The sequence below is a fragment of the Choloepus didactylus genome, chromosome 8 (assembly GCF_015220235.1).
Source record: "Choloepus didactylus isolate mChoDid1 chromosome 8, mChoDid1.pri, whole genome shotgun sequence".
Classification (NCBI taxonomy): domain Eukaryota; kingdom Metazoa; phylum Chordata; class Mammalia; order Pilosa; family Megalonychidae; genus Choloepus; species Choloepus didactylus.
In genome coordinates, this window is record NC_051314.1 from 167,825 (window position 1) to 183,792 (window position 15,968).

The window sequence follows — 15,968 nt, forward strand, 5'->3', positions numbered from 1 at the left end:
CATCCCACTCCATTTTCATTTACTTTTTGTCTCCATTTTTCTACTCATCTGTCCATACACTGGGTAAAGGGAGTGTGAGCCACAAGGCTTTCACAATTGCACAGTCACATCATGTAAGTTACATAGTTATGCAATCATCTTCAAGAATCAAAGCTACTGGGTTGCAGTTTGAAAGTTTCAGGTATTTCCTTCTAGCTATTCCAATACACTAAAAACTAAAAAGGGATATCTATATAGCACATGAGAATACCCTCAAGAGTGACCTCTCGACTCCATTTGAAATCTCTCAGCCACTGAATCTCTCAGCCACTGAACCATTATTTTGTCTCATTTTGCTGACCCCTTTTTGTCAAGAGGATTTTCTCAATCCCATGATGCCAGGTACATGCTCATACCTGGGAGTCAGGTTCCACATTGCCAAGAAGATTTACAACCCTAGGAGTCATGACCCACATATGGGGGGAGGCAGTGAGTTCACCTGCTGAGTGGACTTAGAGAGAGAGGGGGGGGGCCACATATGAGCAACAAAGAGGTTCTCTGGGGGAGACTCGTAGGCACAATTATAAGTAGGCTCAGACTCTCCTTTGCAGTAACAAGCTTCATAAGGGCAAGCGCCAAGATCTAGGGCTCTCTGCTGAAATTACTCTGGGATATACTGGGACTTCACACTAACCTGTAAAAACCAACTGGATTTCACTCCCTATTCAACATTCCATGTAATGATGCTGTTTGAATAAACAGATCATACAAGTTAAATTATATAATATGTTAGAAAAAAATGTAGATCTTGCACCTAAAATATCTTGGTGTAGGCCTATTCAGATCTATTCTGTTTGGGATACACTGCACGTCTTGGATCTATAATTTTATCTTTCATAAGAGATGGGAAACTTTCAGTGATTATTGTCCCCATTATTGCTTCTGCCCCTTTTCCCTTCTTTTCTCCTTCTGGGACACCCATGGCACATATATTATGTGCTTCATGTTGTCATTCAATTCCCTGAGACACTGCTTATATTTTTCTATTCTTTTCCCTATCAGTTCTCTTACGTATAGGATTTCAGCTGTCCTGTGCTCCTGTTCATGAATCTTTTCTTCTGCCTCTTCAAATCTGCTGTTGTATGTCTCCATTCTGTTTTTCATCTCTTGTATTGTGATTTCCATTCCCATAAGTTCTGCCAATTGTTTTTGCAAACTTCTGAGTTCTGCCTTACATTCACCCAATGTCTTCTTTATATCCTTCATCTCTTTTTCCATATCTTCCCTCAACTCATTTATTTGATTTTTGGATTGATTTAGATTTGTTTAATAATTAGTTGTTTCAATTCCTGTATCTCAGTTGAAGTGTAAGTTTGTTCCTTTTACTAGGCCATACCTTCCTTTTTCCTAATGTGATTCATAGTTTTTTGTAGTCTAGGCATTTTGTTTCCTTGTTTACCCCAATCAGATATTCTCAGATCAGATGGACCCAGATCTCAGGAGGAGGCTGTAATCAGTATCAAGTTTCCCTGAGGAGCAGGTTGTCCAACTTTGCTGTGCAGCCTCTAGACTGGGTGCTTTTCCTATCCCGCCCCCCAGGTGGTGCCTGTCAGCCTGCAGCTCCCCACTGGTGTAAGAGGTGCAGTCCCTTTAATTCTCAGTGGACACTGTCCTGGCCAGAGGCCAAGGGTGTCAGAAGCCAACCTTGAGTTGATTCTGTTTCCCACCCCCCGCCCTGGGCCCTGTGGTCTGACTTCTCTAAGGGAGGGCAGCCACTTGAGCTTGGCCACTTCCCTTGTCTTAGGGAAGATACACCCTTTAGGGCTTTATCTTCTCTGCTTGAACTCCTCCTTTGTCTCTCTGATTCTGTTAACTCCACCCTTGCCTGGGTCAGTGCTGACAGTTGAAGATGCCTGAGGCTTTCTCCAATGAGCTAGAGTGAGAGAAAAAAAAAAAGGAAAAAGAGAAAAAAGCACTTTTTTCAGAGCCAGTCCCCAGCCCCCCAGTTTCACCAGTTGACTGGTGTTGGTACCCGGTTCTCTGTGCCCCTTTTCTTTGGACACATCTGTTTTCCAGTATTCTGAGCTCAGCCATCTCCAAAGCCTCTGTTTTTATTTAGTTTTGTATTTTTTTCCCATCAGCCCTGCCTTCTCTCTGCTGGGAGTGATTTAGGGTTCCTTTCCTGCTTGCTCCAGGTTTATCTGTACTTGTAGCTTGTATTCCAAATTTGTTAATTAAAACTTCAGTTGGAGCTTGGTTGAACTATATTCCCTTGCCCCAGCAGGGACTGCTTCTTTTTCCCACAGTAAAGTTTCCTGACTCAGCCTGCCGTGCCGGTGGGGGAGGGGCGCCAGCTCTGCAGTTTGGGAGCTTTACTTACAGTTCTATGCTGCAGTCTCAGCCGTTCCAGCCATTCCAGGCTGGTGTATGATGTGTGTCCAGTCACAGATGTCCCCAACAATTGTTCCAGCCTATGTACTAGTTGTTCCTGGCTATTTACTATTTTCTCTAGAGGACTAACTAAATTCCACACCTCTCTATGCTGCCATCTTGTCCTGTCTCCCCATTTATTTCTTTTTATTCTTTAATTCTCTCAGCACTATGTTATAATTTTTAGCATACTGGTCTCTAGCATGTTTTGTCAGATTTATCCCTAAGTACACCAGTCAAAATAAAGCTGGCATGGCTATTCAATATCACATGAAGTAGATTTCAGAGCAAAGAATATTATCAAAGATAAAGAAAGTCATTTCATAATGATAAAAGAGTCAATTCATCAAAAGGACTCAAAAATCCTAAAATGTTTGTGCATCTAATAACAGAACTTCAAATACATGAGACAAACATTTATCTAAAGAAAATATATAAATGGCCAATATGCACATGAAAAGATGCTCAACAACCTTATTCATCAGGGAAATTCAAATAAAAACCAGAATGAGATATCACTCCACACCCAACAGAATGGCTATAATAAAAAAGACAGATAATAACATGTGTGGAGGAATTGGTAAGGATGCAGAGAAATTGGAACTCTCATACCCTACTAGATGGGAATGTAAAATGGTGCAGCTGCTGTGGAAGACAATTTGCCAGTTCCTCAGTAAGCTACGTACAGCACTAGCATATGATCTGACAATCTACTTCTAGGTATATACCCCAAAAAATTGAAAGCAGGGACTCGAACACATATTTGCACACCAGTGTTCATAGCGGCATTATTCACAATTGCCAAAAGATGGAAGCAGAAAGTGTCCATGAACCAACAAACAGAAAAACAAAATTTGGTATGTACATGCAATGGAATATTATTCAGTCAGAAAAAGGAACGAAGTTCTGATTCATGCAACCACATGAAGAAACCCTGAAGACATCATGAGTGAAATAAACCAGACACTAAAGGACAGATATTGTACACGCTCACTAATATTAATAATCAGAATAAGTGAACTCACAGAGTCAGAATCTAGAATGCACGTTACAGGGGCTGAGGTGGGGTAGGGAATAGGGAGTTAATGTTTAATGGGTAAAGAAACAAATTTTGGTGATAGAAAAATTTTGGCAATGTATGGTGGTGATGGTAGCACAATATTGTGAGTAACACCACTGAATTACATATTTGAATATAGTTAAAAGGGAAATTTTAGGTTGTATATATGTTACTAGAATAAAATTAAAATAAAAAACTATAAGACTGTACAACACAGAGAACCTTAATGTAAACTATGACTATAGTTAATATAGAATTATAATAATATTGTTTCATCAATTGTAACCAAGGTACTGCACTAAGGCAAAGTGCTTAATAATAGGGAAAATTATATGTGTGTGTGTAGGGGGTATATGGGTACGTTGTATTTTCTGCATGATTTTTCTGTAAACCTACAACTTCGCTAATAAAAATTATTTTAAAAAATACTTATCATTCACTTAACCATCCTGTGAGAAAACGGTGAGTCCCTCTGATGCCAAGAGCTCCTCTGGTTTTGATTCCTGCACCGCTTATGACTGTGCAGGAGCCTCTGCCCCAGGATCTGGGAGCCGTTTCCAGGGTTAGAAGATCTTCAGGGACACGAAGGCAGATCAGGGAATCTCGCTTCACTCTAAACGACCTCATTCATAATTTTAAAAACGAACAGTTTGACGTCTATTAGCTTGGCACAGCACATTTGATAAGAACAGTACTGGCTTCGATGTGGGAAAATGGACACTGTCCTCCGCTGAGGAAACTGGCCTTTCTAACCCACAAATAACCCTGCTGCAGAAGGTCACTTCACAGAAATGAGAGGGTCTGTATGTGCTATACACAGCACATACATAATGTGTTATGTATATACATAGCAAATATGGAGATATTTGCTAAATGAAAAAGAAAGTCATGGAATAGTATAAACAGTGAGAAAATGAGGGAATTGTATTATGTATAAACATGGACATGTGCATGGGAAGTTCCAGAAGGGTACACAAGAAACCATCCCTCAGGCTCTCCATGCTTCACCCCCTCTAGGGCCTCCCATCTGAGAGCTCCTTGGGTATGGGCCCTGCCTCTCCAGGGAGGAGACCCAGATGTCAGCTACGGACGACAGGCTCAGAGCCCAGTGACAGGGCCCACGAGGGGAGGACGGGCTGAGCAGGTAAGCAGAGAAGGAGCCAGGGGAGAAGCGTCTGGATCCCGGAGGGCTCGGAAGAGAAAGGCTGAAGGATCTGGGGTGGAAGGAAACTGCTGGGTGTGAAGCCCCCTCACCATCTGCCCAACTCCCTCCATCCCAGTCCTGCTCCTGACCCACAGGCCCCCACTGCAGCCCACCTGGCTCTGGCTCGGGGCCTCTGCTGCGTCTGCTCTTTGGACCTTGTTGTCAGCTACTTGGCTTTTGTCTTGCTCTGTGACCAGGCATTGTGTTTTGTTTGCTCAGCATTGACAGGGCACAAAGATTATACACCCAGAAGGGAGATTAAGAAACTGGCCTTAGGGGAGAGAGAGAGAGAGAGAGACCAAAAGCCAACAAAATGAATCATGCCAGTTCCAAGTTTAGCGATGTTTAGCGATGTTGGCTCTTAGCCAAGACAGATAGAATTTGTTTTTTTTAAATTTAATCAAATGTTGCTAAGCTACAGAGCTACAGGCCACCGAGATCAATCTGCAAGTCCTCCTGTGTGGCTGTTGCGTTTCAGGGGCCCTATGTGGACAGTGGGCCCCAAGGTGCCCCTTGCAGGTTGGGGGGAGGGAACCCCAGCCTCATGTCACCAGGGCAGCCCACGTTTATGAGCATTTACAGCATTGCAAACCCAGCCCTGAGTGCTCCACCCACACCCAACCCGAGGGGCAGAGCTGCGTCTTACCCAAGGCCACTAACCGGGGCAGACCGATGGGTCCTGAGGCCGAAGAAGCACAGCGCAGAAGAACGGACCCACGGCGCCCTCGCCCAGGCCGCCCGCCTTCTCCCACGCCCGTGTGGTGGCTCCTCACCCGCACAGGCCGTACAGCAGCCAAGTTCCTCTGCCGCCTGCCCACGCGGGCAGCTGTTGAGAGCCCTTCAGGAGTCCCAGGAAATTTGTAAAAGGCTGTGAGCGATTCTTGTTTAGGGTGCACCCTGGCCTGGGGCAGTATGACCAGCTTCTGCTTTGACTCTTCCTGTGGGCTCTGTGTAACTTTTTTTTTATCCTTTTAATACATAAATTTCTACTCTTAAATGGCTCAAATTGGCTTCTGCTCTATGCAATGGAAGATCTTAAAATAAATGGCCCTAAATGGCAAGGATGTCACCCTAAGCCTACTCAGTGCACCCAAAAAGTACCCCAAAGTACCCCCTCTTGCTGTTCCTGGAAAGCTTTAGAAAATAAATTTTGTAATTTGCTGGAACCCAGGACTAATAGGATTTAACCACAAGCCAGTTATGAACTGGAAAAGGCAATGTTCAATCTGTCACCAACAAGCAACAGGCAAGGCTGTGTTTGAGGGCCCAGCCTTCCTCCGAGACTGAGGAGGACCCTCTCCACGTGGGTTTCCTCCCACACCCAGGAGAATGCAGCTTCCTGGGCAAGCCTTGGGCCCACCGGAGCCCGCAGGTCCACAGGGCCCACTTGCACTCGCACACGGGGGGAAGGCTGCTCTCTGAGAAACAAACATCGCTCCTGGCCCATGTCCCCAGGCCACCTTATTCCAGTGTTAAAAATCAAGATGTAAAGAATCACAAGTGACACCAATGTACAGGCAAATCCAGCTTGTTGGAGGGTGAGGAAGGCAGTTTGCACTCTCAGAGTAGGGAGGGCAAGTGGGGAGAAGTCCAGAGAGCAGTGGATGGATATATGTGTGTATGTATGTATGTGTGTGTATATATGTTCTAGTTTGCTGATGCTGCCGGAATGCAAAACACCAGAAATGGACTGGCTTTTATAAAAGGGGGCTTATTTGGTTACACAGTTACAGTCTTAAGGCCATAAAGTGTCCAAGGTAACACATCAGCAATCAGGTACCTTCACTGGAGGATGGCCAGTGGTGTCCAGAAAACCTCTGTTAGCTGGGAAGGCACGCGGCTGGCGTCTGCCCCAAAGTTCTGGTTTCAAAATGGCTTTCTCCCAGGACATTCCGCTCTAGGCTGCAGTTCCTCAAAAATGTCACTGTTAGTTGCACTTGGGGTATTTGTCCTCTCTCAGCTTCTCCGGAGCACGATTTTGCTTTCAACAGCCGTCTTCAAACTGTCTCTCATCTGCAGCTCCTCTCTCAGCGCCTGTGCATTCTTCAAAGTGTCCCTCTTGGCTATAGTAGCTCGCTCCTTCTGTCTGATCTTATATAGTGCTCCAGTAATTTAATTTAGACCCACCCTGAATGGATGGGGTAACACCTCCATGGAAATTATCCAATCAGAGTCATCACCCACAGTTGGGTGGGGTGCATATCCATGGAAACACTCAAAGAATTACAATCTAATTAACACCGATAGGTCTGCCCACACAAGATTACATCAAAGATAATGGCATTTGGGGGGACATAATACATTCAAACTGGCACAAAATAGTTGTTTATTTATTTCATCTTTCTCTTCCAGGAGTAAAGAATTCACTGGGTCTGTTGAGGGTGGGGTTGGATCAGGAGGGAGGGGGTCAGCTGAGAGTGGTCTGTGGCCTCCAAGTCCAAAGAGCCCTTGATTTCATAGGCGGTCTTCCTCTTCAAGGTCTCAATGAGGAGCCGCAGGCGCTTGGGGAAGGAGAGCGCTTGGGCAGCTGTGGTGGGAGGTGGAGGTGGGGGGGGGTGGCGGGGGTGGCGGGGGCGGAGGAGGGGGTGGAGGAGGCGGGGGAGGTGGGGGAGGAGGGGGTCGGGGCTGGGGAGGAGGCCGAGGAGGGTGCTGAAAATACCAGGGACGAACAGAGGGGAGTCGGGCCGGAGAGGGCTGGGCGGGTTGGGGCTGTGTGCTGGCAGAGGGGGCAGTGGCCGGCTGGGCGATGTGCAGGGTGCTGGAACCGATCTTGGAGGCGATCCAGTCCAGATAGTGCCAGGTGGACGTGTAGACTCCAGGGCGCTTGGCACGGGCACAGCCTACCCCCCAGCTTGTGATCCCCACGACCACATAGACGTTCTCCACGTTGTCTTTGCACATGAGGGGCCCGCCGCTGTCCCCCTGCCCAGAAGGACACAGAGATGACTCTCCCTGAGTCCCTGCCCTGTGCCCTGAAGGATCATAGGCTCTGGGAAGACAATTTCCGCAGTCACACAGTTTCCTGCAGCTGTGAACCCAGGTGACTGCAGTAGAGCTGGGGAGGTGCCACTGGCTGCAGGGGGATGTGAGCGTGTGGCCCTCAGGGTTTCCTGGGGGTGCCCTGCACACGCAACTGCTAGAGAGGGTCCCGGGAAGAGGCGTGGGGATGTGTCCCCAGGGGCCCCGGGGGTCCAGAGGAGGTTCGCAGGGAGCAGGGCCCGGAGGCTGGGCCCCGGGAGGAGTTACCTGGCAGGTGTCAACCTTGCCTTCGGGGTACCCTGCACACACGTTGGTTGCACTGATTCGCCCGTTGTACCATTCCGTGGAGTTGCACAGGTCCAGGTCGATGAGGACCACGCGGGCCTCCTGCAGCATGGACGCCGGCTGGGAGCCTGCAGGCGGGTGACTCAGTCAGCGATCGGCACCCCCCGGCCAAACCCCACTGTCCTCCTGTAGCGCTCTGCTGAGCCTCCGATCCTGTCATGACATCTTGTCATCAGTCACCTGTGAGAGCTGATGCCCCTGGCACCGCCTGAACGGAGGAAAATACCCAATGGAAAGAGCAAGCAAGCGATGGGGGAAATGGGGCAGATGGACGGTTTCAGGTGAGTGGGCTGGGGGCACAGGAAGCAGAAGGCAGGGGGAGGCCTGTGGGCGGAGGGTGAGGCTTGTTATCAACAGCAGCGACAGGCACCTCTCATTTAACCCCTCCACAACCCTTGAGGGAGGCTTTTAGTCCCGGTTTGGATCAGGATCCTGAAGCACCACTTGCCCAAGGTCACAGCACTGACAAGGTCACGGATGACTTGGATTCGAACCCAGGAGTGTTCACTTCAGGACAAGTCCAGGACACCCTGTCACCCTCTGCAGCCTGGCTCTGCCCCCTCCCCTTGCTTCCACCTCTGGCTCAGTTGTGGATACGATTTGAGAAGGAAAAGCTACTGCTGGAGCTCGGCTCAGGGCCCCCCTGTGCCTGGGATCTGCTGAGGACATTATAGGATGAGAAGTGCCGTGGGCGATCGAAATGAGCCATGAAGTCCAGTCGGAACGGCCATCAGGGCACTTGGTCACGGAAGGCCATCCTCATTGGGGTCCTGCCGATGGAGGGTCCGAGGGCAGCTGCTCTGACCCCTTACCAGGGCCAGCATGGAAAACAAGAGCCAGGCGCCCTGCAGCCCGCACGTGAGCATGGTCTGCGACAGAGGGACAGCAGCCTGCGGTGGGGAGGCCTGGAATGGGGTGGTGTAGACCCAGCTGGGGAGACGAGAGCCTCACAGAGCAGTGTGCCTGGGTCCAGGGTGTCCACTGGGCTTTCTCAATCTCTTTAACCTCCCCTCTGCCGCCCAAGCAGCAGTGTGGGCTGTGCATGTGCACTGCCCTTGGGGTGGGTCTAACACGGAAAGAACGAGGACAGTGCTCTCTCGCTAACCATTTAAGTGGCTTTTTAAATCTATAGCCCTGGGTTTCACTGTTCAGAACCAGCTGTCCCAAAACAGAAAAGTTTTGTCAATCCCAGCAGCTCGGCTTTGGAGGACAGCACTCTGTGGGGACGGAGGAGAAATGCCCCAGGGCAGTCGTCCGGTCCCAGAGCAGGTGACTTCGAAGAGGAAGCAGGAAAAGGAAGGTCTGAAGGGTGTCACAGGAATTTGGAGACAGCCTCAGAGGTGACAAAATCCCCCTTATGTCTAGGGGGATTCCAGAGTAAAAGTGGTCCCAGGTGTGGCCTGGGGGCTGCCGTCCTCTGGACGGTGGAGTGAGCGTGGGGTCCCGGGTGAGCCTCACAGGCCTGAGACCCCCAAGCACTGAGCACTCTGACAGGCAGGACAAGCAAGGAAGGCTGAGGACACGGGCAGGAAGGAGGCTCAGCCGAGGGGTGAGGGAGAGCCGTGGGCAGCAGCTGGCAGCTCCCCTTCCCTGAGGGATAGGAGAGGTGGCAAACCTGTCGGAAACTTAGATCACCTCTAGGAAAAGGAAGAGGAGTTAAGGGAAGAATCCAGAAATTATTGATGCCCCCCCCCCCATAGAAAGACTGAGTTTTAAACTCCAAATGACAGAATCGCCTTGAGTTAGGAAATCTAAATTTTCCACCATTGGAGAGAAGATGTTGACCCCTGGTGTGGCTGGTACAGATGGATGCCGACCACTTGTGGAGAGCTGGAAGGACAGACAGAAAGCAGACACTGGCCAAGTCCTACCCAACCTTGCTGCCCGTTACTGCCACTGGAGGGGTGGCCTGTGGCTTTGGGGGTGCGCGATGTCTTTAGGCTGGGGATTGGCAGCCAGGGCTCCAGGCCTCAAATACCTACACAGCCTTGACCCCAGGAACACTAACCCTAACTCTTTTGCCTTCCCTTGGGCAGCCAGAGGAGCCACAGCCGTGTGGCCTAGGACAAGAGACATGACTCCTCTGACCCCAGTTTCCCCAGCTCAGCACAGCTCAACACGCAGCCTCTGCAGCCACCCAGATGCCACCGAAGGGCAGTGGCCAGCGTGCCCCCCGTGGGTGCCCCTTCCCACACTCACCACTCTCTCTCAGGAAGCCCCAGCCAGCCACCCAGCAGGCCTGGGGAATTGTGGGGGGGCCTGCCTTGAAGAGGGGCAGGCAGGCCTGGCCGACGAAGCTCCCACACGAAATAGGAGGGGTGATTCTCAGAAGCGTGATGTCGTTCTTCTTTAGCCTGTCGTCGTATTTTTCGTGAACGATGATCTTCTCCACGAACCTCTCCTCTGCGGGCAGCTTTATGGGTGCATTGCTCCCAGACAACACTTCCCTGGCTCCAAAAATCAGCCTCCACTGATTGGCTTTACTACGGACACACAGAGAGATCCAGTCATTCCCACACACGGCCTGTCTGAGCAGGAAACCTGGTGGCAGCCACCCCCACACCCGTGCCCCGGCGGGATTGAGATGCCCACCCAGAGGCTGATGGCCGCTTGGCCTAGAGCCCCTGAGAGGCCTCCAGAGCTCGCTCTCAGGAGACGGGCCTTTCGAAGGCCTCCCCACACGCCCCTCATGCGAACTTACTCTTTGTCCTTGAAACAGTGAGCAGCAGAAAGCACCCAGTGGGGATTCAGCAAGACGCCACCGCACCTGTGGTACCTCCGGTTGTTACGGTCAGTGAAGAGCTGGACGCTGACCATCCAGGGCCAGGACCCTGGTGCTGACGCCTGCCCGCCGATGACGCGGACGGACCCTGGCAGGCCCTGCCTGAACCGCAGTCCACAGGTGCCACTGAGGAGAGACCAGCCACAGTCGAGAGCAGGGAAAAGGCACAGCCCGTCACCCATCCCTGCACCCCTGCACCTGGGGAGAGCCTGGCTCTGAGGGTGGGAAAAGTGGGAAATCCACTGGCAGCCCGAAGAAAGGTGGGCTTCTGGGACTGTGAGGAACCACGAGGGGGAACGGCTGGTGGGCAGCGCTGTGGGGCTCTGAGGAGGCAGCAGGCCCCAAGGGTGCGGTGGGTTTGACTTCTCGGATCTCGTGAGTGTGGTCATAAGATGGGGAAAGAGAGGGCCACAGACTGCAAGGACAGGCTGTGAGGGCCCTGGAGGGGAGACTGGGGATGCGATGGAGGGCCTCGGGGTGGAGGGGAATAATGGCCTCAGGTCTTGAGAGACACATGGGGGAAACTCAAGGAAGAGCCCAGGGACTAAGGAGGCCTTGGAGCTGCAAGATGGTGGGGGCGGGGGGAAGGAGAGTAGTTATAGGCAGGTGGGGCCTCCCACAGGTGTAGGGGCACTAGGAGCAGAGGGTGTCTAGAGGTAAAAGTCTGGGAACTGTGATGCTGGTGGGAGACCACGTATAGTTGGGGAGTTATTGACATTGGAGGGCTTGTGGGAGTCCACAGATGAGGTGGACATCCTAGAGGGGTGGCATGAAGATACCGTGGGGTATTTGGGGTCAGCCCCAGGTTGGAAGGTCAGAGAAGCAGTGGGATCAGTCACTAGAAGGAGGGGACACAGATCTAGGGGCAGCGGGAACCCAGGCACTGTGAGAGTCCATCTCAGGAGTAAACTACTGGCAGCTGGGGACCCAGGGCCATTGGACGGTCACTGTTGACAGCAAGGAGGGCTTCAGATGGGGACATGGCTCACGGGAGTTGTAAGACCAGGAGAAGGGCTGAGCTCTGCCTCCTTCTCCCTGCCCCTGAAGGGGCCTGCTAGTGAGAGACTCCTTCCGCCCCACTGAGGTGCCCTTGACACTTACTCACACGTGTCGTTATCTTTGGCGGCCACAGACACTGCCAAGACCAGTAGAACGGCAGTTGGCAGCATCTCCATCATACTTCTGCCCCAGCTTGCCCGGAAGCCTGGTGACTTCACAAAGCTCTGCGGCCTTCTGACCAATCAGCAGGGCTTTCTCCCACCCCCTTTCCCCAGCAGTCAGTCCAGACAGGGACTCCTTGGCGTAACTGGTTTATGCTGAATGAGGGTCTTCATTCCCAGTTAACTCTCCCAAGGTCTTACATCATCCAAGGTTCTGGCTTTGAGCAGGTTTGGGGTCTGCCCCTCATGCAAGCTGTGACCACAGCCCCTGTTCTTGAGAGGCAGCTCAGCCCCTCCAGGATGAGATGGTGCTGCAACCTGTCAGTGTTTAAAGGGGACTCAGGCTCAAAGGCTGATAGGCCCTTAATACTTTGTGGGGCAAATCATTTCCCTTTTCCAAGCACATGTTAGCACACTTTCCAAGAGCCATTTTGATTTTGCTTAACTTGTGTCTACCAAGCCCACCTTCCTGCCCATTGCTGAGTATCACAAGATCTCCTACTTTCCAAGGGTCACTGGGTCTCCTCTGGAATCTCAGTGTCACAAGGTTTTATCTCCTATACTTGAGTGTCAGAAGACCTCATCTTAGCTACCAGAGTATCAAGAAGTACCATTTCCTGCTTCTGAGTGTCAGGAGACAGCATCTCACCTGAGGGTAAGTGTTAAAAGGTGTCATCTCCTCTGCAAGAGTGTCAGAAGGTCCTTCCCCGACTACCTGCATGAGGGGCTGACTTCCTTCCTCTGCGTCTCAGCCATCACACCTGGGAGTCGAGAGGCTGCATCTCACCTATATGAGTGTCAGGATCTGTCACCTCCTCTTCCTGAGTGTTTAGAATTTTCACATCTTCAGATTATCTTAATTCCTCTATCTGAGTGTCTACAACTGAATGTCATAAGTTATCTCCCCTTCCAGGAGGTCACGCTTCCTCAACCAGATGTCCTGTGGGGCCCCCTATACCTCATCTGGATATCAGGCAGATAGCATCTCCTGTCCCTTAATATGAGGCTGCCTCATTTCCTCTCAGTGCCAGAGGTTTCATCTCCACCGTCGGAGCATTACCTTGTGCATTCTCTACCTGAGGATCAAGAGGTGTATCCTCTACCTGAATGTCAAGAAGTTGTGTTTCACCCAGGTGAGTGTAATGAGGTCCCAGCTGCCCTGCTGCTGTCTCAGGACTCCTCATACCTCCTGTCTGCTGGGAAATCTCACATCTTCTGTTGAGTATCATCTCAACTCCTCCACTCTAATTAGTGGCCAGCATTTTCATCTCATTGGCCTTAGTGCCAAGATTTCTCATCTCAACTCCCTGTCTGAAGGTTTACTCTCCTCTCCCTGGTTGTCCCACTCGTGGTGTCTTCTCTCTTACCTGAGACTCATGAAATCTCCCATCTCCTATTTGAAAGCAAAGGGGTCATGACGTTTTGTCTCCTCTCCCTAAGTGCTGGGTGATCTCACTCTGATAACAGATCTCATCTCTTCCACTGTCTGTCTGTCTGCTCCATCTCTTCTAAACCACCATGGTGGCTTGTCTCACTCACTGGAGTTGGAGCACCTGTTTATGTCACAAGGCCTTATCTCCCATTCCCAAGGGTCATGAGTGTCCATCTCTTCTACCTGATGGTCAGGATGTCTCCTATCCTCTAGAGGAGTGTCCTCCTGAGGTCTCAGCTCACATACCCAGGAGTCAAAAGTGATCCTTTTCTCTGATTGAGTGTCCCAAGTTCTGCTGGGCCAAGACTTCTCATCTTGGTTTTCCAGAGAGTGACGAGGCCTATTGCCCCTCTCTGAGTGGCAGAATGATTTAACTCCCTCCCCTCAGTGTCGAGACACCTTATTTCCCTAGCTGATAAGCAAGAGGTTTTATTCCCCTGGATGAATGCAAGCAGGTCTCAACATCAACTGGTTGAGTATCAGAAGATTTTCTTTCTGCTACCTGCGTGTCGGGGTCCCCTCCCTCCACCTGAGTATACGAGGACGCATTTCCCTACACCAGTTTCAGAATCTTTCGGGCCCGTTTCCTGAGCCTCAGCAGCTCCTGCCTCCCAGGCCCAAGTGTCAGGACTCTCCCCCATGTCGGCACCCAAGGCCTCTTCTTTCTTGGCACTCGGGTTGCCTCACTTACTTTAACTATCAGTTGTGCCCCATAAAGCAACCAAGAAGACTTCGGAAAATACAGTTCAAGAAATAGAAACAAGAATTCACGAATGGATATAAAAATTCTGTCAAAAGATGGTTCAGGTGTTTTTAAAGGATTTTGATGGGTGAAAGTTGCTGTGGTATTTAGAGCCATAAGAATCATTAGAAAGAAAGATACGGCAGTTTATTTTAAATGTTAATATGTAGAATTTTCTGGAAATCACCTTTGCAACTATCTGAATGGCCAAGTGAAGGTCAGAACAGGCTTGAACGGAGAGGGTCTGTGAAATGCACGCTCTGCTCAGGAGCCACAAGTGGTACGAGGCGGGAGGGTCAGCATGGGGTTGCTGCCGGGGCCACGGCACACACCTCTGGGAGAAAAAAACCAGGCTGGGCAGGGGCAGGGCAGAAGGGGCAGATGCGAGAGGGGTTCAGGAGCCAGGAGAGGCCGGGGGGGGTGGTGCGAGGCGGACGGGGCCATGGAGAGCAACCGGATCTCACGCTCAGGGAAGCACCATGTGTGGCCAGCGGGGCTCGAGGAGGGAAAGCCAGGCTCGTGGGTCCAGGAAGGGGCTGAAGGTCTCACTCACCTGGCTGGATGCTTATGCCAGAGGCAGAGGTTCGGGGAGCGGGCGAGGGGCTGAGGGGCTGTGACAAAGGCAGAGGCAGGTGCACCCGATATCCCCTCAAGCAGACGGAGATGTGGTTTCATTTCTTATAAATTTATTACATAATAATATTTTAATAATTATCAATAATAATAATATAAGAAACATAGATCTCTGTGGGGTGTATCACAACGTCAGGGTCAGGAGGCCTCAGGGCTGGCGCAGGGGTGAGACCCCCTGGATGGAACTCCATACAAAAGGAGGGGTGAAGCGGAACTGACCCTGTAAAGTTAAAAACCCAAAGTGAATGGAACCAAAACCCACAGGTGAGCGTGAGACTGAGTGTGCATGTAGCAGTCTGTTACAGCGACTGCCGTGGGTGTGACCTGGTCTATTCGTGACAGGGTTACAGGACGAGAGTCCGTGTGCCAAGGAGAGGGGCTGGCGGAGGTGGGGGGGCAGGTGGGCTGGACAGACCCAGCACAGACCGGCGTGCCAGGCCCCCTGGGCTGTGAAAACTTCTGTTTTCTTTTTCTTTTTTAATTTTATTAAAAAAAGCTAGAAATACAAACAGAAACTGGTGAGTGAAGTGGATGGAGCTTAACCCAGACTCCAAACCCCAGGTTTAAAAACAGGTCCCAGGGCCCCCCACCCCACAGGTCATTACTGAGTGTGGGGAGTCACAGTAAGGGGGGCTGGGGCGCCCGCAGGGACCCTCGCTGGCCCCAGGGCCTGTGGTGGCCTACTCTAGGGGTCCTCCTATGATCCCCCCACCCCAGAAGCCCAGAGGGCAACTGCCTCCCAGGGGCCCTTGGGGGTCACCCTTAGGCAGCAGAACTTCACCCGGGACCAGGCTCGACAGGGAGCGAGGTCCCTGGAAGCCGCAGGCTGGGGCAAACAGCAGGTTCCAGGCTGCGGGATGGCCTCTCGCCTTTCTTTGGAAGAGGAGCCAGGCGAAGCACCCCTGCGTGTGCGCACGCACCCAGCGCGCACCGTCCGCAGGCCACCACGCGCAGTCCGCGACGGCACACACAAGGGTCCCACACGCTCGGCCGCACTCAGAGCTTCACACACGCACACACGCGCACCCGCACCGCAGGAACAGGAGACCCTGAGGTCGGAGGCAGGCAGGCTTCTCTGCTGCAGTTGCCCAAGAACGTGGGGACGGAGGCGGAATCCCACATCGGGGAGAGACCCTGTGAGGGAGATGGCTGGGGACGGAGCGCCGGGGCCCTGTGGCTCTCCGCCGGGGCGATGGTCTCCCAGGCCAGCCGCCCCTGCTGG

At 51.5% G+C, this 15,968-nt stretch overlaps 1 protein-coding gene across 1 annotated transcript; it reads right to left on the bottom strand.

Annotated features, from left to right (window-relative positions):
• Positions 1-7,028: 7,028 nt before the first annotated feature.
• On the bottom strand, positions 7,029-13,178 carry ACR (acrosin). Its single transcript, XM_037848289.1, is given in 5 exon segments — positions 7,029-7,208; positions 7,210-7,595; positions 7,920-8,065; positions 10,197-10,480; positions 10,699-13,178. Coding segments are annotated over 5 exon segments (1,458 nt in total). The 5' UTR covers positions 11,169-13,178; the 3' UTR covers positions 7,029-7,036.
• Positions 13,179-15,968: the final 2,790 nt, after the last annotated feature.